At 49.5% G+C, this 24,284-nt stretch overlaps 8 protein-coding genes across 8 annotated transcripts; 6 read left to right on the forward strand and 2 right to left on the reverse strand.

Annotated features, from left to right (window-relative positions):
* Window positions 1-275: 275 nt before the first annotated feature.
* On the forward strand, window positions 276-521 carry N7518_003856 (uncharacterized protein; the record flags this gene model as incomplete). The annotated part of the gene is made up of 1 exon (XM_057184783.1): window positions 276-521. One exon carries the CDS (start codon window positions 276-278, stop codon window positions 519-521), a length of 246 nt encoding a protein of 81 aa, XP_057046233.1.
* A 1,843-nt stretch (window positions 522-2,364) lies between these two features.
* On the forward strand, window positions 2,365-3,281 carry N7518_003857 (ribulose-phosphate 3-epimerase RPE1; the record flags this gene model as incomplete). The annotated part of the gene is made up of 3 exons (XM_057184784.1): window positions 2,365-2,607; window positions 2,685-2,936; window positions 3,012-3,281. The coding sequence occupies 3 exons, from the start codon at window positions 2,365-2,367 to the stop codon at window positions 3,279-3,281; spliced, it is 765 nt and encodes a 254-aa protein (XP_057046234.1).
* Window positions 3,282-3,553: 272 nt separating this feature from the next.
* Window positions 3,554-4,672, reverse strand: N7518_003858 (uncharacterized protein; the record flags this gene model as incomplete). Its single annotated transcript, XM_057184785.1, has 2 exons — window positions 3,554-4,366; window positions 4,457-4,672. The coding sequence occupies 2 exons, from the start codon at window positions 4,670-4,672 to the stop codon at window positions 3,554-3,556; spliced, it is 1,029 nt and encodes a 342-aa protein (XP_057046235.1).
* A 3,557-nt stretch (window positions 4,673-8,229) lies between these two features.
* Window positions 8,230-10,186, forward strand: N7518_003859 (uncharacterized protein; the record flags this gene model as incomplete). Its single annotated transcript, XM_057184786.1, has 2 exons — window positions 8,230-8,493; window positions 8,588-10,186. 2 exons carry the CDS (start codon window positions 8,230-8,232, stop codon window positions 10,184-10,186), a joined length of 1,863 nt encoding a protein of 620 aa, XP_057046236.1.
* Window positions 10,187-11,250: 1,064 nt separating this feature from the next.
* On the forward strand, window positions 11,251-12,009 carry N7518_003860 (uncharacterized protein; the record flags this gene model as incomplete). The annotated part of the gene is made up of 3 exons (XM_057184787.1): window positions 11,251-11,732; window positions 11,786-11,865; window positions 11,927-12,009. The coding sequence occupies 3 exons, from the start codon at window positions 11,251-11,253 to the stop codon at window positions 12,007-12,009; spliced, it is 645 nt and encodes a 214-aa protein (XP_057046237.1).
* Window positions 12,010-15,917: 3,908 nt separating this feature from the next.
* Window positions 15,918-17,956, forward strand: N7518_003861 (uncharacterized protein; the record flags this gene model as incomplete). Its single annotated transcript, XM_057184788.1, has 4 exons — window positions 15,918-16,165; window positions 16,222-16,492; window positions 16,566-16,908; window positions 17,025-17,956. The coding sequence occupies 4 exons, from the start codon at window positions 15,918-15,920 to the stop codon at window positions 17,954-17,956; spliced, it is 1,794 nt and encodes a 597-aa protein (XP_057046238.1).
* Window positions 17,957-19,327: 1,371 nt separating this feature from the next.
* Window positions 19,328-21,610, forward strand: N7518_003862 (alpha-L-arabinofuranosidase A; the record flags this gene model as incomplete). Its single annotated transcript, XM_057184789.1, has 8 exons — window positions 19,328-19,447; window positions 19,497-19,946; window positions 19,998-20,114; window positions 20,172-20,361; window positions 20,422-20,841; window positions 20,889-21,043; window positions 21,094-21,201; window positions 21,263-21,610. 8 exons carry the CDS (start codon window positions 19,328-19,330, stop codon window positions 21,608-21,610), a joined length of 1,908 nt encoding a protein of 635 aa, XP_057046239.1.
* Window positions 21,611-22,040: 430 nt separating this feature from the next.
* Window positions 22,041-24,027, reverse strand: N7518_003863 (MDR family MFS transporter; the record flags this gene model as incomplete). The annotated part of the gene is made up of 6 exons (XM_057184790.1): window positions 22,041-22,232; window positions 22,309-22,451; window positions 22,550-22,871; window positions 22,929-23,449; window positions 23,501-23,812; window positions 23,865-24,027. The coding sequence occupies 6 exons, from the start codon at window positions 24,025-24,027 to the stop codon at window positions 22,041-22,043; spliced, it is 1,653 nt and encodes a 550-aa protein (XP_057046240.1).
* Window positions 24,028-24,284: the final 257 nt, after the last annotated feature.

Raw genomic sequence — 24,284 nt, forward strand, 5'->3', positions numbered from 1 at the left:
TAGCTCAGGGCAATGGAGTCAGCAGCCCCCCATCTCTCATTCAAACTATTGATAGCGAGATGATGAGAACGAGGACCTACAAGTCTTGGACCGTCAGTGACCCTTATATCCAAGTTCCAATCGATTGAGTCGATATTCGCAACCGAATCAACCGAGAAACAACCCTCGGAGGGTCATCACGGACCGTTACCTCTGAGAGCAGGTTCAGGAAAAGAAGATACGGGAAAACAGGAGGGGGCCTGCCTGTGATCTAGACTATATCAAATGCGCTCATGATGGCCTTCTCGAGGCTTTGGATGCCAAATCGATCGCCACCCCAGAGTTTGTGGAGTGCCCGCCTCTCAAATATCGCCCGGGATGCCGGAGACGTCGGAGATATGTTGCCCGATGAGCTTAACCAAGACCGTGCTACTTGGGAACGTATTGTGAGATCTTTCGGAGGCCTCGGGAGTTGGATGGCCGATGCTCGTCTCCCTGATAAGTTAATATTCCACGATGTCATGCCTAATTCCATGCAGTAGGAGGAGTTGATACGCGACCTCAACCGGCCACGACCGGCTGAACCAGATGTACGGCAAAGACGGAGAGGCAAAGCGACTGAACCAACCACGGCCGGACCGGGCAAGGTCGGATCCTTTACCTTACGTTTACATCAGAGCCTACGCCTCAGTACCTGGAGTTCCTGATAAACGGTGAAAAAAAAAGCCGAGAGCCTTTCTCCATATCCACTTGCACGGGCCTCTTAACATCTTCGAGAGTGCAGATATGCTTCTCTTCGGGTTTTTGATATCCGCGATCACTCACCAAATCCCCAAGGAAGTGGTCCCAGGTTATGACGCAGACAAAAAAAAAGGAGGGTGTTTATCTCGAGGAGGAGAGTCCGAGAGATCCTGACTTTGTGTTGTGAGAGATAATTTTCGTGCACTTCCATTCGTTTCTTCTATGTCATCAATTTTCTACGTGGGCGAGAGTCTTCCCTCGCAAAGTTCCCATTTTCCCGCTCAAAGTACTCTTCTATTGTGCCGTAGTCAATGCAAAGTCAAAAGGCAATAAGTAATAGCAGACTAGCCCGTTTTATGTCGGGCCTCAGGAGTCAGAACTCCCTGAATCGCTTGCTGGAGAGAACACGCTTAACACCGCTGTTAATTCGACCCGGAATGTTGACGCTGGGACTGTGCTTGGAGCGGATGTTCGATGCAATTCTTCGGTGGCTGTTCTTCTATGCGGTCAATATCCGGACAATTCGCTTTGTACCCTGATGGCTCTCCCATTTTCCCTTCAGACATCATCTCGGACACTGAATGTTTCCCTTATGGAGAGAAGAAAGATAAGGAGAGCAGTCATTGCCTCTATTATATCTTTCGCGGCTGGGTACCATGCATAGGGAGACGGACAGAGCGGACGCAAAACAAGATAGCGGAAATCTGGCTGCGGTACTGGGTATGTCTCTACCCAACCGAGGTGATCTCTCCTAGGGACCAGGAATACTATGATAATTCAAGTTTATTGAGATGGTAGCATAAACCTTCTATACTCCGGAGCAGTGTGCCCCGCTACAAGCACTGATAATGGCCCACTTTGCTAAGACGTATCTCTTGGGGTAACGAAACGGCTATTCTAACGGCTATTGAGATCTAGGTATTTGTATGGAGTACTCCGTACCCGATCTTCCAGTTAGAATATGAGTCGTAAGATCGGCGAAGAGGAGATAAGCTATAATGCGTTGTATATACGTTGTAGTCAACTGAGCATCAAGCCAATAAATACTCTGTAGTAAGAGATATAATTAGTACAAGCAGTCAGCCAAGTCGAAATTCAAGAGAGATCAATCCATAGAAGACTGCTAAGGAATAATCTTAGAAGCGAAGATATACTTCCTGATTGGCTACTGAACTCCGCAGCTTCGACGCAGATTCTAATTCTATCAAGGTCAGCAGACTTGAAGATCTTTCTCCCATCACCTAAGTGTGTAGGATGCAAGGATATCGAAATGCCGATCCATTTCTTAGCTGTAAGAAGTCAAGATTGTACACGTGAGAGTCAGAGCCCTATCGGTTGTACATTGACAGTATCTAGAAGGGGAGACTTCAAAGAAGAAGAAGATAGAAAGATAGAAAGATAGAAAGATAGAAAGATAAAAAGATAGAAAGATAGAAAGATGGAAAGAGAAAAGAATACAGCAAAAGAAGCCCAAGTTGTAGATTTCGGGATTCACGCTGAACCCGGCTATATCCACTCTTCGCCACTGATGTAAACACGGGGAGCTTCATGTCTTTTTTTCTTGATAACCCCTCCATCCCTCTACCCCTCCAGACTCCTCGCCCCAATTCCTCCCTCCAACCCACTCCCAATACATACAACATCATGGCGCCTCCAGCTATCATCGCCCCTTCAATTCTCAGCGCCAACTTCGCCAATTTGGGCCATGACTGCTCCAAAAAGATGGAGGAGGGCGCCGACTGGCTGCACGTCGACATTATGGACGGTCATTTCGTGCCAAATATGACTATCGGCTGCCCTGTCGTATCTCAAATTCGCGGCTGCGTCGATCGTCCTTCCGAACCCTGCGGTCGTGGCACTTTCGATTGTCACATGATGATCATGGAGGTGAGTTATGGACTTCCCCATACCCGCGTCATTCCGGCATGAGCTCTCCCCGCTGACGGTCCTTTGCTTCGTTATAGCCGCATAAATGGGTCGTCGAGTTTAAGAAGGCCGGTTGCGATCTTTACTGCTTCCACTATGAGGCGGCTGTTTCCTCCGTCGCCGCGACCGATCCTACGGATAAGGAAACTACCGCTCGGACTAGCCCCAAGCAATTGATTCGCTATATCCACGAGCAGGGTATGCAGGCTGGCATCGCTATCAAACCCGATACCCCCGTCGATGTGCTGTGGGATATTGTTGAGAGCGAGGACCCCGCCGAACGACCAGACGTGAGTCATTGCTAGATTGCCCATTCTTCCACACCAGCTCATTTCAATTGAAATGGTACTAATCACGTTTCACAGATGGTTCTGGTCATGACCGTGCACCCCGGTTTCGGAGGCCAGAAATTCATGGCTTCGGAGCTTCCCAAGGTCGCCGCCCTGCGCAAACGCTACCCCGATCTGAACATCGAAGTCGACGGAGGCCTCGGCCTGGGTACAATTGATCAGGCTGCCGATGCAGGTGCTAACGTCATCGTTGCCGGGTCAGCGGTCTTCGGCGCACAAGATCCTGGCGAGGTCATCGCGAAGCTGCGCGAGGCTGTCCAGAAGCGTCGCGGCGCGGAGCTGTAGAGGAGACGGTACATAGCACAAAAGGGGTTTAGGTGTCTTTGTCTCATTTGAGGGGTGGTCTCTTTAATTTTTTATATTATACATTCTTAATCACGAGTTATGAATGGCATTTACATGTGGGAGTCAACTGTCCACGCTTTCGAAGTTATTTACATTTTCATACTGCATGTACGAAAAAATCGATTGTACCTTGCCAGGCATTCTTGATGTACAGATGTCATAATCGTCGAATTCGTGAACAGCGACTCCCTCGATCCTGAACCGGTAGTTGCCTACTCCGACTTCTGTGTGGGAGACAGCCCTCCCTTGGTATCATCCTTAGACTCCGACTTGATTTCTTGCGGCATAGGCGTCGCAAGCATTTCAGCAATAGCATTGCCCTTAGGCTCATTGGGTTCCATGAGCTCTTCCTTATTCTCGACGGCCACATCATCAACAACTGGCACCTCCTTAATCGATGGGGACTTCGCTTTCCCCGCCTTGTCCGCAGCCTCTTTGCGCAGAGCATCAATATTGCCGGTCGGCTCTGCAGAGATAGACTGCCTAATATCGTGCACCGTCTTGTCTTGCTCCGCGTTGTCGAGTGTCGAAATCCTGGACGAGCGATGGTGTCCAACCAATCCGAGCATCTCTGCGTTATCTGCATGGAAGTTTGCCGACGATACGGCCGCTTGTTCGGGGACTAGGGTCGGACGTCTCGTGGCCTGTGATGATTCCGGAGCGGTGTCGGGCAATTCGGGGGCCACCGAGCCGCAGTGCGCGCGACTGGCGACAGGTACCCCTGTAGCTTGTGCTTTCGCGTCTTTCTTATCGTCTGACTTGGCCTTCGCCTTGGTGGCAGCCTCCGAGCTAGCTTGGCGCAGGGCCAGCACGGTCATATCGTCTTTCTTGTCTTCATGCTTGGTAACGGGAGGGTTTTGGATCTTGATCGTGGAGGGTTTGAGGGTAGTTGGTGTCGACTCGGCTTTGGGCTCGGTCGCCGGGAGAGGATAGCTGGTGGGTGGCATTCCACCTAGGTCCTGGACGCTGTTTACTACCATACGCAATTCTCCGAATTCGTTCCATTCTTCGATCTCTTCGAGATCCTACAAGTCGCTGGGGTTAGCGGGGTTCCTGGTATATTGGTATAACAGAACTGCGTGAAATCGGCATCTATGCAAGGGGCTGTCACATACTCCCACAATATCGCCGTATTTCACCAGTCCTGGAATCTTCTTGCCCTTGGAGCGTCGGCCCCAGAGCTTGCGGGCAGCGTCGTCGGTGGCGACATCAATGGCGCGGAAGGGGATTTTGTTCGCTTTGAGGATTGTCTCAATTCTGGAGGTCGCTGTGATAATGTGCGACGACCCCGCGGTTAGGGAAGTGTAAAGGTAGAGGGTTGAGTCGGACATGTTGGAGCTGTGGTGTTGATGGTGCAATTAATGGGTGTTGAGGATGAGAGATAGGGTCTTATGGAAGGAATTCTGAATTCATTCAGGGGTTAGTCTTGTCTTTCCTCTTGGATTGAGCTTCTACAGGAGAAAATTTATTTATTTACCCCCTAGGGGATTTGTTATGACGTGGCTTGGTGGGTATCACGTGCAGATGAATGCTCTCTCGATTTCAGCGGGTTCTCCCCCTATATATGTCTGTAGCTGTACTCGGTCTATGATGTATACCAATCCCCTCAGTCGAGTACATCTCTCCACACGAGCCGTTCCATATGTCCAACTGCTATCTTTCCAGGGCCCCAGTGTGGCAACTTGACGTCAGATCCAGAGATCCAAGTATCCTGGAATATTCTGGTTGGTTTCACCTGTTCGGGTTCAGTCTGGAACACCAGGTCTATTCCGTGAACAGCAACCTGACATCCCTCAAGAATATGCGCCAGCCATGGCTATAGTTACCTGTCACATGTTTATCAAACATCATCATCTGGCCCAAGGTCTGAGCATGATCAGCATGCCTACCCACTAACTAAGCTATAGACTTTATGAAGAGTTGGGTAAGAAGCAGGTTTTAGTAACGTCAACTTAAACGTCTTTAGGCACTTCTCGCACTTCGGGCACTTTCCCTATTATTAGCAATTCGATACCAGTTGGTTCACGAGGTCATCAAGTAATCCAATCATGGGAGTGTTATTGATAACGGTTTGGACTGGTCTTGGCGAAATTGCCGAATTACAAAGATTCTACACCCGTATGGGATGAATAATCTCTTGCTACCTGGGAGTACCCAACAACAGCCCGATATATATTGTATCCCGTGAGTGTGGTCACAAGCGCACGAGACGGATAGTGCACACCTATAATAGTTCCTCGTATTCACTCAAATAAACACCAGGTGTCCTTGTGTTATAGCAGGCTGCAGAAATATGTATCCACGGTCCTTTAGAAGAAGAGCCTAAGAGCCTCAAAGGACGCGTCCTACACTGGAAGCGCAGCGATATGCAGAGAAGCAAACCAATCATGCTAGTAGGCAAAGAAAATGAACCTACTGACACAAACTTCTCGCCTACTTGGAAACCAGGCCATGGAACTTGCATGGAAGCTCGATCTATGCTTTCCCCGAGTCATGAAACACTGCAGCCCAACCCATTCGGCGTCTGGGATCTACTACTATTGGAGCCAGCTCGCTTTCTTCTATCGCTTGTCGGCAAATCGGCTGAGCTGTCCCATGTCACGCGATCGACATGGGGAAGTAGGCTGCATATATACGTTTAAATCCCAGGTAGGACCGTGGGCGCGAAGTATACGAATTGAAAAGCGTTAACTTGGAGGATATAGGTTCTCAAGCCGTTCTATCCCGAATTAATACTGTACGCTCGGGGAGTCAATATCATCAGTCAATATCATCAGCTGAGACTTAGGCACGAGCATACTTATTAAATCAATACTCCGTATAGGTCTCCTATTTCAGTGTGATGCATTATAATGACTTGTCCCGTGCACACCACCAAGGTGGCTCATCTATGGGTTTCTAGTCGGACCCGAGACAACCTATGACTGCAGGCATCAGCTTAAAAGCTAGCATTAATGCAGGGGCAGACTTATCAGCGTCTGGGCCATGTAACACCCGCAGAGCCACGAGCTTTGACATGGCGCAGGTAATCACGTAAGAACCCCGTACCCTGTCAATCCGTTCCCCCCGTAGAATGACGAAGTCGGTCAAGGATTTGAGTTGACGGTGAGAGCAAATTCGTGTCGAATGTGGGGAGGACTCTTAGCTTATCATGTAGGCGATAGATGATCAAACCGAAATTCGCCCATTCGACGGGCGTGATCCCGCCTGTCTCGGGATAGGAAAAATGATCCATCGTCGAAATTTACAATGTTGTACGAAGTACGGAATACTACGGTGAAGAATTTCCTGTTAGGTGACAGAATGTCTAGCCGGCGATCCTCATTGACTACCCCGTACAGATTGATTCGTGGCCATGTTGTGTTCACTCTAAGAGCTATCCTGAAACAGATCGACGTGATCGCGGAGTGAGGTACGGAGTCCATTTTCGATGAGCCCGAGATTGCCGCTCTATAATGTAAGGAATCTATTGCCGGCACAACATAGTCGCCAACGCTCAACATCATAGCGGATCAATAAATGTCCAACCATTATCCGATCAGGAGACCGATCCACCTCAGACCGTGGAGCCTCTGTACTAACCTCGTGTATCCCGAATAGTCTCGATATGGCGTATCGGAGGGGTCGATCCATAGTGTGTAGAGTGTCAGGAGCGAAAGAGACCATAATTGGGAACATTGACTACAACATACGAGAACACCCTGTTGTATATTTTATAGGGGCCATCCCTGACAAGCATAAACATGAACCGTGGGACTGCGGCGGGAACCTTGCAACGACCCACGGTAACACGGTAACACGTGAATCGAACCGTTCTACACTATTTCCTCGGCTATGTTGTACTTCCTCATTAATCACGCTATTATTCTTTGCTAGTCATCTCGATCGGACATTGGGCGCTGACCTAGGGAGCCAAACAGCGTCATCTGCAGGATGCCCCAGCTGCCACGCCAGACGACGTGGCAGTTCTTGGTCCGACCGTAGCAAATGGATCCTAGGGAGTTGTTTCGGAGTATGGCGGTGCTGGACCGGAAAACGGAGGGGTTTTGTAGTTTCTTTCATGCTCCCGCTGTAGGCGCTTGCTACTTGAGGGACCAGTGACTTGGTTATATGTATTGTGTCATGTACCCCGGTTTACATGTATCAGGTCACCTTTTCGTAAGCAAGGACGCATCTGCTGGCTCGGACCACTCTCGGGGTGATCCGGTTCGCTGCTTCACTTTTAGTTCCTTTTCGTTCTCGGCCGTCTGCAGCTTCGCACCCAGCAGGATCTCGCTTCTAGCAGTTGTCGGCTTTCTTACCCGGGTGCATGCCTTTGCTGATGACCTCGACACGGATAAACTTTGCGTCCATGATATTTTATTAAAAAAAGCAGAACATACCGGAAAGAGATATACATGACTACCCGAACATCTCAGGGTCCAGACCCGATCACCGGCTTCCACGTTTCTGGGAGTACGGAGTATAGTACGGAGTAGTCTCTGCTTGCCAATTCTCGTATCTCTCTTTGTGGGGAGTGTCCTTCATCGTCGATCAGAACTTTTGTCTTCTTTCTTTTATCTACTCGTCGGCCCAATCTGCATTTGCTTCTTCTCCCAACTTGCCATATTGTCTAATTGTTTTTGTCCTTCACTATACAGCAAACCGTGGTACATTCATCGCAACGCAGATCTTCGTTGATTGCATTGATAAGCTCAGCTTTCCACCCGCGCAGCTTCGACTTGATTTTTTTATTACTATTGCGCTCCAATTCTACGTACGCATTTCTTACCTATTCTCTCGCGCAAAGCATGCGCTAACTATTCGCAGAATACAAACCACCCTTCTCCATCCATTTTATTACTGATAGACAGTTACTTCCCGGCCATTGCGAGGAACCCATTGCGCCATGACTGTCAATTTGGATGACGAACTGTTCACCAGTGCCATCTCCGGATACCACGAAGCCTTTTTGGTCCAACACTCCCACCTCCCGGAATATGAACGAAATCAGCTCTGGATTGAACGGCTGAGTCAGTTCATCCCGGCCAACGACCGGGATACCAACTGGCAGCCAGCTGGGAGCCTGGGGAAACGGAATCGACAGGATGCGACACCACGGACGTTGCCATGTTGTGATTTGGGTCTTCCTCAGGCAAAACGGAGAGCCACCGTATGTGTGACCTTGGTTACTTGCTCCAGCCTTCTCCTCGCGCTCGCGTCTCCTCACTTCAACCGCCATTCGTCCTTGGATTGACAATTGGCAGACCCCGGATCTCTCAGTCGATTGCCCACGCGACCTCTCCTACGCCTGCCCCGCAGACCCACCTCGGAACGGCGCTGCCTTCGCGGGACAAGACTCCTACCGACACACGCCGATGGTGCGCTCCCAGAGCCAGCAAATACCGGTCTCCCACCAGCACCAGCCCACCGGTGCCGCCATAGGTAAACGCCAATCCTTCGGCCTGGTACGGACCCATCGCCTCGACCATGTCGACGAATTTTCGCCATCCGACTTCGCAAAGTATTTGGACGTTCCTCCCAGTCAACCCTGTGACTCGGCGTTGACTTTCGGACTCGCAAATCATGGACAACCCGGACCTTTCCCTCAATACCCTGACCGGACGTCCCCCTGGACCGACCAGGCCCCAGCAGCTGCGCCGGAGATGTCCCGCAGCACGACCGCCGACTCCTTAGTCGGTGGAATCAACATGATCCGCTTCGACTCGACCGGACCAGCTCAGTATCAAGAACCGACTGACTCCGTGCCGCCAGACTGGGTGCCTTCTACCTCCGGCCTGCCGTATCAAGACTCCTTTCTCTCCCCCGTGTACCCTGACCTAGATCCCACATCGTCTTCCCCATTCTCCCATTCCCCTTTCTCTCACCCATCGTCCTTCTCCAACCTACCATTCTCAGCATCCGCTCCCCCAGCCGCCTCCTCTCGTTACCCAATGCCCCACAATCGCCTCCTCTTCGACTGCATCGACGGCCATACCCTGGCCTCACAGCGCTCCCGGGCTGTGCGACGCACCAAAGAGCAAATCGCCCAGGCCGCGCGCCGCATTGCTCCAAAGGTCGAGTCTGTGGCCAGCAGCATGTCCCAGATTGACAACCACAAGATGGTCCGCATCTCCTCGGCAGACGGCACAACAAAGGAAGTCGCCGCTATCCCCAAGGCCTCCGTGCGACGGCCCCCGCGACCAAAGACATACTGCCGCATCTGCACGGACCATCCGGACGGGTTCCACGGCGAGCACGAGCTGCGCCGCCATATCGAGCGCGTGCACGCTTCCGTCCGCACGGTCTGGGTCTGCCGTGATATCTCGCCTGGCAAGTACTTCCTTGCAAATTGCAAGGCTTGTCGCAATGGGAAGCGCTACGGTGCCAATTACAATGCCGCTGCACATTTGCGCCGCACGCATTTCAATCCCTGTGAGCGGGGCCGCGGGGGCCGTGGGAAAGACAGTGAGAAGCGCGGCGGGAAGGGCGGAGGTAATCAGCCCGGCATGGATGTTTTGAAACATTGGATGGTTGCCGCAGAGGAAGTCACCGAGGCGGCTGGCGATGGCACCAACTCGAAGCTTCTGATCCGGAATCCCACGCATCTTTCGACTAGGGACCCTGGGTATCAACTTGCTGTTGCTGCTTGTGGCCTGGTTGAGGGTCAGCCTCCTTATGTTGTGGAGTCCGCTCCGCTGAAGGAGTCTGACCAATTCCCCGAGTTTCCCGATGTTCCGTTTGAGTTCGATTTTGAGATGGATCTTGATCTCGACCTCGACCTCGACATCGAGGAGTCGGAAGATTCCTCATTATCCGGTTCGCAGGCATCCTGCACGCCTGATACTGATTCATATCTCAAGTGAGCAATCGTAGTCTGCTTCATTTTGTCACTGGGTTTTTTACGACAGTTTGTCCAGAGCACTGTATGATCGAGTTCGTGTACTGTACTTTGGGCTGTGGTTAATGGTCTCTGGGATTTAGGGATTCGATCTTTTGGCTTTATATCTTGTTTCTTTGGCGAGTTTGTATATCGTGTGATACTGGCATTGGCATTCGGTGGAGCGTTCGGTGGAGACCAATTCTCACAGGGCGTACTGACAGTAAGAAGGTAATCTTTGATAATCAATGGCACTTGCATGTACACCGTTGCAATTGTATTCATCCCTGTACTTGTAGCAGGTACAAGCATCAGAGTGTTGCGTGGTATGAGGATGCAGGTACCGGGTACTGCCCAGGCAGCAACAATACCGGCGGTGAGTGCCAAGAGTCAGACACGGACTGTGAGTGGCTGACCATCGCCGGGAGTGGAGTCCGGTGTGACCCGGTGGCCGATCCTCAGCCAATGGAATGCCGTCCAAGGGATGCAATTCGTGGCTGACGGCCTTTGTTGGCGATAGGGCTGGCAGAACTGTGGCTGGTAGGACTTAGGTGATACTGTGGTCTAAGGGTCGATGGGTATGTCTGAGGTACTGCGATGTTAGTATTCCGATTGTTGCTAGTTGGAAATAGAAGTATTCGCCTGCAAATGTCTCAAGCACCGAGATAAAAGCAAAAAAAAGCCAAGAATCAATATTTACTAGCAAATCGGCCCGTGTGGAGAAGCAGGGGAAAGGAGGAGAGACAAAAAGGTACTTCAAAGGTACCTCAGCCCTGGAGTCTTGGCGGCCAAATGCCCCTATCGGGCGCACCGGTCAGGTACCTCTCAAGTACCCCGACAATTTCCTTCTTACCTGCAATACAACCTCGAGAAAGTGAGTTGCCTTTTTCTCCTTTCTGACACTTTTAACCTCACATCTTCGCATCTTCACCTTCATCTCTTTCCATCTCTTCAATCGCTTATTTTGGCTCATCACAGCCTCCCCCTTTCGACCAATCTCTGTCTTCGCCTTATCCCAGTACGTGGATTTAGCTGCTGTGGTAGCCATTCATGCACCGTGACCCTGGTCTCATCACAAAGGCGTCGCAAATCCTTATGTTGTATAATGTTGATTGTGATCAGCCGCTGATTCGTTCTACCTCGATTTTAGAAGATTACCTCCCGCTGCCATGTCTTATGCGCAGCAGCAGCCTCCGTATGGGTACCAGCCTGGCGCTCCGCAAGGATATGGACCCCCTCCGCCTGGCCCTCAGCCGGGGTAAGTCAGCACCTATCAACCCAGAAGTCGATTTTCGCCGTCTTGCCAGGACCAACAATTGGCGATACTTAAACCGAGACCGGTCGGCTTCTGTACGCTTTGCGACCGCAAAAGTTGTCGCCTGGTCTGCGGCGAGCTCGTGTCTTGGTCAATACTTTGGACATGGTGCTGATCAACTTGCAAATGCAGATACTACCAGCAGCCTGGATATGACCAGCAAGGCCAGTACCCGCAAGGCCAGTACCCTCAGTACGCCCAAGGCCAGCCTGGTGGAGTAAGTGTTGACATAATTAACCACCTAAGCCACACATACTTACCGATAAACAGATGCAATACCCAAACCAAGCTCCTCCTCCACCTCAACAGCCTCAAGAACAAAAATCTGACCGGGGATGTCTCATGGGTTGGTAAGTAACCATATTGTCGGTGAAGGTGGGAACAACACTAATCTGAGCTCTTTTCTTTCAGTCTGGCCGCGATGTGTTGTTGCTTGGCCCTCGACGATTGCTGCGAATGCTGCGACGAGTGCTGCTAAACTCTATGACCCATGACATCGACGATACCTTTCTTCTTGCAGGCGTTGGGATTTTTCGATACGCCCACAACATTCTAGGACAGAACACTGCGCTTTCTGAATACCAATAATCTCCTTTGTGTCTGTTGCATTGGGCTTTCATTGCTCTGGGAGAAATACTCCAGTCCGGTCAATTCTAGCTTTAAGTATTCGTTCATTGCGTTCAAGAGTTTATTTGATTGATCTTACAACATACATAATTATCCGTTGCTCGGATACATGCGCGTATGCATTGAAATGCACTCAAGATATCCATTATCACATTGGATATATCCAAATAATGTTACACCATATGCCGATGATCATCTAATGCTTAACCTAGTCTGTTTTTGTGCTCAAACTGGCGATCTTGAAGTTTCAATAGTCTCAAAGTATCCATTCCTGTCAAGCTGAACGCTTGACAAATCTTGTGTCTGTTGGAACTGGCGATCACGCACAAGTCCCCATGAATGACAATTTGCTCAGAATTCTTTCGAAGACATCGGTCAGAATGGCGACTAAATCCCAGGGTCCCCAGCGTAGCTTTATGGCCCGATAGAGCAATGAGGTAAAGGGAAAACCTTACCAACCATCGAGCCGAAAGAATCGCCATTTGGACTTGTGGAAATCGGCAAAACACAGATTGCCTTGAAGCTGCTTATCAAACACGACAGATCTATCCAGATAGTGCTATTTTTTGGCTTTCTGCAGTGTATATGGAGAGTCTTCAACAGGCATACCAGACGGTGACCGACCAGTTTGCAATCGGCCTCCACGACAAGAATGAGGATGTAAAGAGTCTTGCCAAAGATCACCTGATCAGGCCAGCGCTGGGCGATGGCTGTTAATTCCTTGTGTATTGAAAGCAAGAATTCAACACCTGGAGGGTTAAAAAATTACTTCCAAGGCGCCATCGTCTTTACCACTCGAAGCAATAAAGTAGCTCAACATTTTACCGCAACAGACGTCATTCGGTTCCCGAAATGGACGAGCAAAGAGCTACTCATGTATTGCAAAACTCCTTGATTGACAAGGAACTTCTTCACGATACCCAAAGCTTCTTGAGCAGTTGACTTGTCTCCCTTTGGCTATTGTGCAAGCAGTTTCATTTATCAACGAGAACAGCTTGGCAATCGCTAGCTACGTTGAGCTTTTAGTCGGACAAGAGAAGGGTGCCATCGATCTTCTGAGTCAGGACTTTGATGATAAAGGTAGATACAAAAGCATTCGAAACCCTGTCGTGACCACATGGCTCACATAATTTGAGCGAATTCGACGACAAAATCCTCTCGCTGCCGACTATCTCTCTCTGCTTTATGGCCTGTATCAAAGAGAAGGATATTCCGATTTTGTCCCTTCCGCCGGCGTCCAATGTCGAACAGAAAAAGGCGATCGGTGTTCTCAGCTCCTATTGCTTTGTACGTGCCACGCATGAAGATTCTTGCCTTGATATGCATCGCTTAGTTCATCTTGCAACAAGAAACTGGCTGCAATCAGTAGACTCCCTCCGAAAGTCAATTGGACGTTTTACGTGGGCTAGATGCCCGATTCCCCCTTACTGATGTGGCAGGTTATGAACCAGTGGCGAGTATGTGTCCCTCATGCACTCCGGGTCCTTGATCTAACGGTAGGAGAGGACCCATCTTCCGAGGATGCGTTTTTTGTTCAAGTTAGCCAGATGTCAAATGACTGATCGAAGATACAAAGAAGCTAAGAAACTTCTCACCGGGAGTGTCAAAATTTCAGAGAGAATTTTTGGCCCCGAAAGCGTATGGACTATTTAGGGTCTTGATTGGGTGGCGATTGGCTGTTCATGGCAAGGGTAGCCGGAGAAGGCAATCAAAATAAGCGAGGACTGGAAAAACCGCAGAAAAGACTTCAATAGCATCGAAGCTGTCCGGGCTTTGCACCGGTATCGGCTATGTACACGCTTTTGAAGACCACAAGTCTGCAGAGCTTTGCAGGAATGTTATCCCACATCATATCAAAGCATTTGGTGTGGGCTCATTTGAGACGATTGATGCTATAAGTTGCCTGTTCATGGATTGCTGCTCCCACGGACATCTCTTGGATGTGTCAGAGCTAGCCATTCTAGTACTGCATATCTACAGAAGGGTCTTCGGATCGGCCAATCCCAGAACGGTGATGGTCATGGTAACAATGGCAAGTATATATACGGACGGATGGCAGCTTAAAGGGGCCGGATCATTGCTAACCGAAGCCCTTGAGATCCAAATTCCATTATTGGATGTGAGTATCCCTCAATTCTCCAGACAATGGTGTACCGATCAACTACATGGTTGTTTACGCAAAGATGCAGTTGCCCCGAGAAAAGGTACGTCCGTTTCAGCGCGCAAATCTATGGCTTAGATCACGGAGTTACTCGGCTCAATACGTATCTGTGGAGCAGTGGATGACGAAGTCGAAGCAAGTTTCTCGTTGCTGTACTCCGCTGATACATGCACTAAAATTGTGGTACAAGAGCATTCAACTCCTTCATGGGCAGATGTTTTTCTCGTGTTTAGGCGAATATGATAATAGAACGAAGAAGCCCTTACCCGAAAGTCAAGGTGTATGGCCTCTATTATGCGCGACAGCCAAGAAATGATCCCCTCCTGCGTGAAATCCAAAAAGCCATAAAGGATATGCCCGCAAACGGGCAGATCCCGAGTGGAGAACTCAGATCATCAGTTGAAGGTCAGCAAGTTAAGGAATCCTACGACAGCATGATCTCGACAAGTCTCCCAATCATCTCTCTAAGGGCACAAGCACTTGGGACCTTCTTTATATGACCTTCATATATTCTCACCACTCTAAACCGAACCTCATCTTGTAATAAATGAAGATACATGTGAATAGGAAGTAAAATATATATTTCGTGGTACAGAAAGAAATATTCGGGCGAGTTGCTTTTATATCTTCGGAGTCGCCGCTGCTCTCGAGCCTTGCCGGTCACATAAATCCTTGTCAGCCACTGGGCAGCAAGAACCAATTATGTAATTCAATTGAGTAACCTTCCAGCTGGAACCAGAAGACCAAAATAGTCGGCCGAACTTGCGCCGTCTCTCTTTGGGAATAACACGATCCATTTAGCTCGACAGCAGTCTTTTTACTTGTCCTTTTGCTATATATCGTCTTCCCCTTTCTCACGTTTTCTATGCATAACCTTTGAAATTTCGCTATGACCGCGTTCTCCACCCGCGAGCCGTCTGACGGTCAATAAGTGGTTAGCCTGTGATCCGAAATTGTTTCCTAAACGAGGGCTGCGCCGAGCGCTTTGCTATATCCGGTTGCCACACCCCGAACTAATCTTGATTTGCACGACTCTCAACTCTGATTCATGGAGATTTTCCGAGTTTATAAGGGGTAAGGGGCCCGTGAACCAATCAGCGGCAGGGACCGTTGGATGTGCCGACCACTTCTTTTATCAATCTCCCAACCAAGCGAGACAATCGAGGCAATTCCATGATTCATGACCGGAAGACGAGGAAGTACCCACAGTTAATATGGATTCTTGCAGCCAAGAGGCCAAGCGAAGCTTGAGACCGACGCTGCAAAGCTTATTGTGGTCGACGCTTACCCGCTCGGGCCTAGCGCTCGCTAGATAAGATGAGGGCGACATCTGATTAGATCTGCCCTGTTTCGCTCTGATTTGCCGGTGGGGCAAGCCCTAGGCTAGCAGCCCTGGAATGCGCTGATGAGTGGATATAATTAATTTCACCAAATCACCGCTAGAGGCCAAAGGCCGATTTTGCTATGCGGGTCACGACACCGCGTGTTTTTTTCACTGTCTCGGTGTCCTATCCGAACTGTGCCGATCTCGGGACTTTGTATACTATAAGTGCAACGGGCGCCCCATTATTTCCAATCTTGTACTGAACGCTTGTTTAATTTTACCTCTCCAATATGGGCGTCCGTCTTTTGATCCGAAGGGCCCGAACGGTCTTTAGCCGCATGGCGGCCTCTGACGCTGCAAGCTCAATTGACACACCTGCCCCAGCGGATGGAATCCAACCAAGCAAGATAGATCCTGCCACCGACACAGAACTTCAACAGGCCGATATGCCGGGGGAAGACCTCCAACATGGTGTCCGAGATATTGAGGCCATCACCTTGACCTGGTCCAAGCGAACCTTGGCTCTGGTTTTCATCAAGTAAGCCGTTTCCCTAGACAATAAGGTTGAACAGTTGCTAAAGCAGTCGATTATAGTATCTGGTTCCTATATTTTGTCAACGCCTTCCAATCTTCAGTTTTCTCCAGCTTGAGCCCTTACGTGTCCAGTTCCTTCTCGGCTCACTCACTGTCTGGTGTGCCTGTTGCGCTTGCCGATGCTTTTGCGGCAGCAAGTTATATCCCCGTCGGAAAGATGATGGATACTTGGGGCCGTGCAGAGGGATTTTTGCTGATGACATGTTTCGCTACACTGGGATTGATTCTCTTGGCCTCTTGCAACAGTTTTGCCATCTACTGTACTGGATATGTAAGACTGCCATTTATTCTGAGATGCTCCTCAGAACGAACCTCCTTTGCACATACTTACGGTCGAGTACTAGGTCTTTTACAATCTCGGATTCAGCGGCATGGAATACTCCATTGATGTGGTGACCGCCGATGCCTCCCAATTGAAGAACCGAGGCCTGGCGTATGCCTTCACTTCTTCACCATACATTATTACTGCATTTGCTGGAGCAAAGGTAGCAGATGAGTTCTACTACCAGGTCAGCTGGCGATGGGGCCTGGGTTGTTGGGCTATCATCTTCCCCATCGTGGCGGCGCCTTTGTACTTCATCCTCAAGACCACTCTTCGCAAAGCGGAAAGGGAAGGTCATCGGATCAAGGAAAAAAGTGGTCGCACATTTTTGCAAGGTGTCTGGTATTGGACTATGCAGTTTGATTGTGAGTATTACCTTTCTCTATCATTTCGGTGCACATATCCCGCCGGTCGGACATTATCGACACGACTTCCCAATTTCAACCATTTACTTCTTCAAACAGACACTAATCTCGAACAGTGCCTGGTGTTTTCATGTTTACTGGTGGACTAGTCATCTTCGAACTTCCTTTCGATATCGCAAGTGAAGCACCCAACGGCTGGGGCTCGAATTATATCATCGCCATGCTTGCTGTCGGGTTCTCGATGCTCTTTTTCTTCGCCATCTACGAAAACTGGATAGCTCCCGTGCCTTTGCTCAACATTACCTTCCTCACCGACCGAACCGTTGTCGGTGCCTGTCTTCTGGATGCTACCTATCAGCTATCCTTCTACTGCTGGAACAATTACTTCACCTCCTTCCTCCAGGTGGTCAACGGCCTAACGATTGCCGAGGCTGGATACGTGAATAACACATTCGATGTCGTGTCCGGTGTTTTACTCTTCTTTGTCGGCTGGGCTATCCGAAAGACCGGTCGGTTCAAGTGGTTGTTATACATTTCTGTTCCTCTCTACATCTTTGCTCAGGGATTGATGATCTATTTCCGTAAGCCCGGTATGCGCGTCGGATACCAGGTTATGTGCCAGATTTTCATCTCAATTGGCGGTTCGATCTTTATTATCGTCGAGCAGATTTCTATTTTGGCTGCCGTGGATCATCAACACGTCGCTGCTGCATTGGCTTTGTTGAACGTTGTTGGTACTATCGGCGACTCCGCCGGTTACACTATTTGCACAGCTATCTGGACTAATACCTTCCCCGGCGCTCTTGCGAGATACCTCCCAGCGTCGGAATTGTCAAACTTGGACAACATTTACGAAGATATCACAGTGCAGACTAGCTATCCCATGGGGAGCGAGGTCAGACTGGCTATCCAGGCCGCTTACGGCTATTCCGAAGTCATTATGCTTTCGGTTGGTGTGGGTATCATGGGTCTGGCCATCATTTGGACCATGTTGATCAAAAACCTCAATCTCAAGGAGATCGCACAGGTCAAGGGTACTGTCTTCTAAGGAATCTTTGAGATAGCAATGGTGTCCGGTTGGATATCTGGCTGTGCGCATCATACTATTCCCTTCTTTCATGATCCCCGGGAGGATACACTCGCAGCAGCAATCATTATCGCTAATTCCCTGCTGTTTCTTGTTTTCCGTTTCTTGTCTTTTTCGTCTGCCGATGTCTACTCCTGATCCGGGGGAAAGCATGGACATATTGTCGTCGATTTTGAATCAGATGTTCACCCATAACTTGAAGTGGGACAACTGGAACTGGCCTTTAAGGCGGCCATTTCAGGATAGGGGAAGATCAGGTCTGATCATGATTACCTTTCAATGTACAAATAGGTTGATACCACATCCATATATACCAATGTCATGGAAGACCAGTTATTTATCCAAGCGAGATTATTATTTGCAAGAGCTTTACATGTACAATTAATGCTACAGAAATAGGGCCTATCACCGATATTTCTGAATTCAATCAGATTATTTACAAATCTTTCATATTTGGTGTACCACTCTACCACCCTTAAGTATAAGCGGCTATCTAATTCTCAACACTCTAACACTATAACTCTCTTTTTATTCGCTAATTATTAGCTTAATGTAAAGCTACATAGAAACTATCTTTAAGACATACGCAAAGGTCTTGGAGCAGGCAAAAAACTGGGGGAAAGGCACAGTCCGGGGAAGAGTGGAGGATCTGCGGAGAAAGGCTGGATTTACCCGTCAATCACAACTCACATCCTCAGTCATAGCCGTGACCAACTACCCCTCAACTGCAGCCAAGGTAGACGCGTCTCTTGTGCGGTGCTCGCTCTCGAATCAACACGAAGAGCCGGAAATTACTTGCAGGAATAAGCCTCGGCACTTTTCCTGCCAAGATGCTGCAGCGGTATTGCATCGCCCAACGCAAGAACACACTGTTACGACACACGTTGGCCTTACTCGCACCAAATCTCCCCTAGGCGGTGTTTACATACTGCCTCTGTCTTGATCCATGCACCCCCGTGGAGATTTACCTCATTGGGAATGAAGTGTCGGTATTGCGGTCGATTCGGCAGATTGTTTTGTGCAAAGGAAGAGATCCAGTCATGGCCCTCGAACCCCTCATGGAGATTTACTTCATTGGGAAGAAACCTCAGTCTTACAGTCGGTGTCGGCAGATCTTCTGCCCAAAGGAAGACATAATCTTATGACCCTTAGGTGTCACCTCGATCCATCCGGGTCAATTGGAGTACAATGAGGAGCGCAGGTAATTATCCGGCAGGGCACTCCTCGCTGGGGGATTGAGCTGCTTCCATATAAATATCCGTTACAGCGCGCATTTTACTCAGATTCCCTGCATTTCAAATAGCATTGGCTAATTGGGACTAAACACGCAAAATGCTGCACAAATATCTTCTTCTGCCGCTTTTGGCGTCATATGGTGCTGCGGTCACTATATCTGTGGCAAAATCTGGAGGCAATGCTACATCAGGTCTGCAATATGGTGCGATGGAAGAGGTAGGTTGAGCTCCGTGTCTATTGTCATCGGATCTAATTTAAGGTTTAGGAAATCAACCACTGTGGCGAAGGAGGTCTCTATGCTGAATTGATCCGAAACAGAGCATTCCAAGGAAGTCCAAAGTTCCCTTCGTCACTGGACGCCTGGTCTGTTGTTGGGGATTCATCGCTGTCCCTTAAGAACCTCACTGACCCACTTTCTACTGCCCTTCCAACTTCAGTCAATGTCAAGGGTACTGGCACAGCTGGGTTGACTAATGCGGGTTTCTGGGGAATTGACGTCCGTCCTCAGAAGTATACCGGATCATTCTATGTGAAAGGTTCTTACTCGGGCTCCTTCACGGCTTCTCTCCTCTCTTCCAGCGGCGAAGCTTTGGCCACTACCAAGGTTGCCTCAAAGAGTGTTGCAGACGACTGGGTTCAGCATGAGTTTGTTCTGACTCCCAAAGCAAAGGCTTCCGATACCAAGAATACGTTCTCGCTGACCTTCGATGGCTCGGTAAGATTTGAGATAGGGGCCTTGCTATGCACTTCGGCTAATCCTATCTAGAGTGCATCAAATGGCTCGCTTGATTTCAATCTGATCAGCTTATTCCCACCCACATGGAATGATCGCCCCAATGGCATGCGGAAAGATTTGATGCAAGCCATGGCTGATATGGGTCCTGTAAGTTAAAGTTCAAATGTTGCCCTGAAAGATCCATGATGCTAATAATCTTGATAGAAATTCCTCCGCTTCCCTGGTGGGAATAACCTCGAGGGTGACAGCATCGACGGACGCTGGAAGTGGAACGAGACCATTGGACCACTCACAGACCGACCTGGTCGTGCAACCACTTGGCAATACCAAGAGACCCTTGGATTAGGCTTGGTTGAGTATATGGAATGGTGCGACGATCTTGGAATGGAGCCCAGTAAGTACATCATTTCGCATCATTTCGCACGTTTTGTTTTACATAACTGACGAACTCTAGTCCTGGCGGTTTGGGCTGGACTCGCTCTTAACGGAGAAGTTGTCCCCGAGGCCGATCTCGATTTCTATGTGCAAGATGCCCTCAACGAGATCGAGTTCTTGACTGGCTCTGTTGATACCGAGTACGGCGCTCTACGTGCCAAAGTTGGACACCCAAAACCCTGGACAATTCGGTATGTCGAGGTGGGAAATGAAGATATGCTGAGCAGCGGTCTGGCATCGTACGAGTCCTACCGGTTCTCGGCATTCTACGAGGCTATCACGGCCAAGTACCCCGATATCCAAGTCCTTGCGTCTACTATCGATATCACGATTCCTGGAAATGCAGGTGGTGATTACCATTTGTACGATGTTCCGGATAATTTCGTCAGCAAGTTCCACATGTTCGATAGTTATACATCCGAGCATCCTATTCTGCTTGGTAAGTCAATTGGTATACCTGCGAGATATGAACTAACACACATCAAGGTGAGATTGCCGTTACTGAGTCAAATAACGGAGTTGGCATTGACTGGAGCAACACTCATTTCGGTCTGTATCCTTGGTGGATCGGCTCCGTTGCCGAGGCTGTGTTCCTTCTTGGTGCTGAGCGCAACGCAGACGCGATTATTGGAGCCACCTATGTGAGTTGTGTCAACAAATTTTTAGTAGAAGATAACTGACAAAGCAATAGGCTCCCTTCTTGATGAACTTGGACAGCTACCAATGGTCCCCGACCATCCTCTCGTTCAACTCCGATCCCGACCAGACAGCTCGCTCCACTAGCTGGCACCTGTACACCGTATGTTAAACTCTTATCAGACCTTCAAAGTAATATCCACTGACATGAGATGCGAAAATAGCTGTTCAACCACAACCTCATGACAAACACCCTCCCATCCACTTCCTCCGACGACTTCGGTCCTCTGTACTATGCAACAGGTCTGAATAGCAAGACCAACTCGCACATCTTCAAGGCAGCAGTATACAACAGCACATCCGATGTGCCTGTATCACTGACATTCGAGGGTGTCGGCCGTGGCACCAAGGCAGACCTCACCATCCTGACTGCGCCTGATCCATTTTCGGTGAACGAGGTGGGCGGGGCGAATATCGTCAACAGCAAGACTACCCAGATTAAGGCTGGCAAGAAGGGCGAGTTCTCATTCAAGCTACCGAATCTGAGTATTGCTGTGCTCACTACCAGTTAATGTATCGTCAATATTCTAGGAAGTTTGCGTATGCAGAGCATGACTCAAATATATTGCCTTCCGGTTTCCGGGCTTGACAGCTTACTGTATATGGAGTAGATTTTCGTCAGACTGAAAGACTCAGCCTTAGTATTCGTATTCCACAATCGCCAACTTCTATATTCTAGGCTATATCCTTCCAACATCTACCACCTCTCTGTCACATTGAGTATCGGCACTCTGAGCTAAGCGATCACCCTGATCTGTTTCCGCCCGTTACCACCTCTATGTATTTCTTCGGGGAGTCTTTTTCCCGATTCACGCAAGTTTGGGACCGCGCATCAATCGATCGATCGTGTCTGCGTGAGACGTGGGTTGACCTCACCATGAACACCACGTCTATCCCCTATAATCCCCCGCGGGGCTCATTCGGGGCGCGGGTGCGTGTTCGTTACTTCCCGCCCGCACGCTCCAGACCCTTTCCGCGAGTGAAAATTGCAGCGACGGTCGCGATGAGTGCAAAGATCGCGGAGGCCATGAAGGAGAGTCTGATCCCGCGGTAGTACACCAGCCGAGCGGCTAATTGCACATCCGGGGGAAGATCATAAATAGCCGAGACTGAGTGGCGGATCTCATCGATCACCTAGGAGGAAGCGAGTATATTGGTCAGCAAGGCTTATTCAGCGGCTCGTTATCATCAAACGGCGAAGGAATTGTACTTTCCATTTGTCTGGTATTCCACTCAAGGCCTCTCCGAGGCCTGAGTTAAGTGTATTCTGCATGATGGTGGAGGTGACTGCGACGCCCCAAACATTTCCGAGGGAGCGGATGAGGTAGACGGTTGAAGCGGAGACGGCGTGATCTGGATACGATATTGTTAGCAGGCTCGCTTGGCAAACATCTCGGTCGCTCGTGGATCCGGGTAATGGGCTGGCGACAAGGCTAGAAAAAGTATCTTACCGGCGTGATCAAAGGCTGCTAGGAATGTGAACAGGATCCCTGGGTACACCATCCCCTGACCCAGGTTGGCGGGAATCACATAGACGAGATACTTCCATCCCGAGTCGTTGAATCGGAGGAGCATGACGAGCACATTGCCGAAGAGCATTAGGGCTGCACCGACGCGTACAATGGAGGATAATCTGCCCCAGCGCGACATGATGATTCCCGCTATAAGACCACCCAGTGGGGTGAATAGGCAGGGAATCACCAGTCGGGTGCCAGCCTTGCTGGGTGAGTCAAGGAGAATCACCTGAAACATGAGAGGGAGAGTAAAGAGATACTGAATGATTCGCATTAGTTACGATGCTCATAAAATTAGTGGAACAGGTGAACTTACTGCATATGCTGCCATCCCGACACAAACATTGGCGATCTGTGTGGACACAGCGAGTTGTCCCCGTAGCATCTTCAATGGAATCAAAGGTGCGGCCGTGGTTTTCGCTTCAACAGCGACAAATGCAGCCAGCAATACCACACTAGAGACCAATGGCAGAATTACCCACAGGTGAGTCCAAGGGAGAATGTTGCCGCCCAGGCTGAGCCCGACCAGTTGAACCGATAGAGCCAGAATGAGCAGACAAGCGCCCAGGATATCGATTTGGTGCCAAATTCCTCGAGTTCGACCTGGGGAGGATTCAGTGTGGCGTGTTGGGAACTTTAGAACTACATAACCCATGACCAAAGCGAACAAAGAGACAGGGACCTGCAGCAGGAAGCACCAGCGCCATCCGATCGAGTCAACGATGGCACCTCCGAAAGAAGCACCACAGATGGCTCCGAAGCCGTACGAGACGTTCTGGATTGCCTGGTACATGCCGCGTTGGCGGAAGGGAATGATATCGGAGTTGATGATTGTTGCTAGGATGCTTGTTAGTGATTGATATGTCAATTGAAAGATCATCGACTTACCCATAGTCATCAATCCTCCGCCTCCAACGCCCGTCAAGGCACGCATGATGTTTAGAAAGATTACATCACGGGCCACGGCACATCCCAGACAACCAGCCATGAAGGTGATGGTTGCAGTGAAGAAACAAGACCGGCGACCGAGTATATCGGAGAATCGGCCATACAGAGGCTGGAACGCGGTGCTTGTGATCAAGTACGAGGTGGTTAGCCACGAAGCAGTGTTCGCGGCGTTGAACTCAGAGCTGATCACAGCATAGGTCGAGGCAGTGATGGTGCCGTCAAACCCGCCAAGAAACACATTGGCCATGATTGCTGTTGATTGTTAGATTCTGCTTGATCGTGTATGGATTTTGGTCTAACTTACCGATTTGGATCAGTAGAAACCCTGGTGGTGGGCTCCAAGTCACAGGAACTGGATCCGATCGCAATAAAGGTTGCTCTTCGCTTTCTTGTGCCGACGATCTTTCAACTTCATTCTCGTGTGTCATCACGCCGGCCGAAGCACTTTCATTCGGATTCAATGCCATTGTTGATTTCAAAATTCAGACCACAGATTTGCGATTTAGAAGATGACGAAGGACGAAAGAAGGGCCTGGCCGAATATCGGAAACTTCAGAGATTTCAGACGCGCTTGATCGGGAAATGCGAGCGGATTATCTTCCCCGCCAAGTGCCAAGCACGACATCGTATTCCACTGTGACATGATCACCAACTATTTTAACGTGATCTGATGGATGTGGGCGATTTTCTTCTTTTCTTCTCTCTTTACACAACTATTCGAACC

This window comes from Penicillium psychrosexuale (genome assembly GCF_028828465.1).
Source record: "Penicillium psychrosexuale strain IBT 29551 chromosome Unknown utg000002l, whole genome shotgun sequence".
NCBI classification, from domain to species: Eukaryota; Fungi; Ascomycota; class Eurotiomycetes; order Eurotiales; family Aspergillaceae; genus Penicillium; species Penicillium psychrosexuale.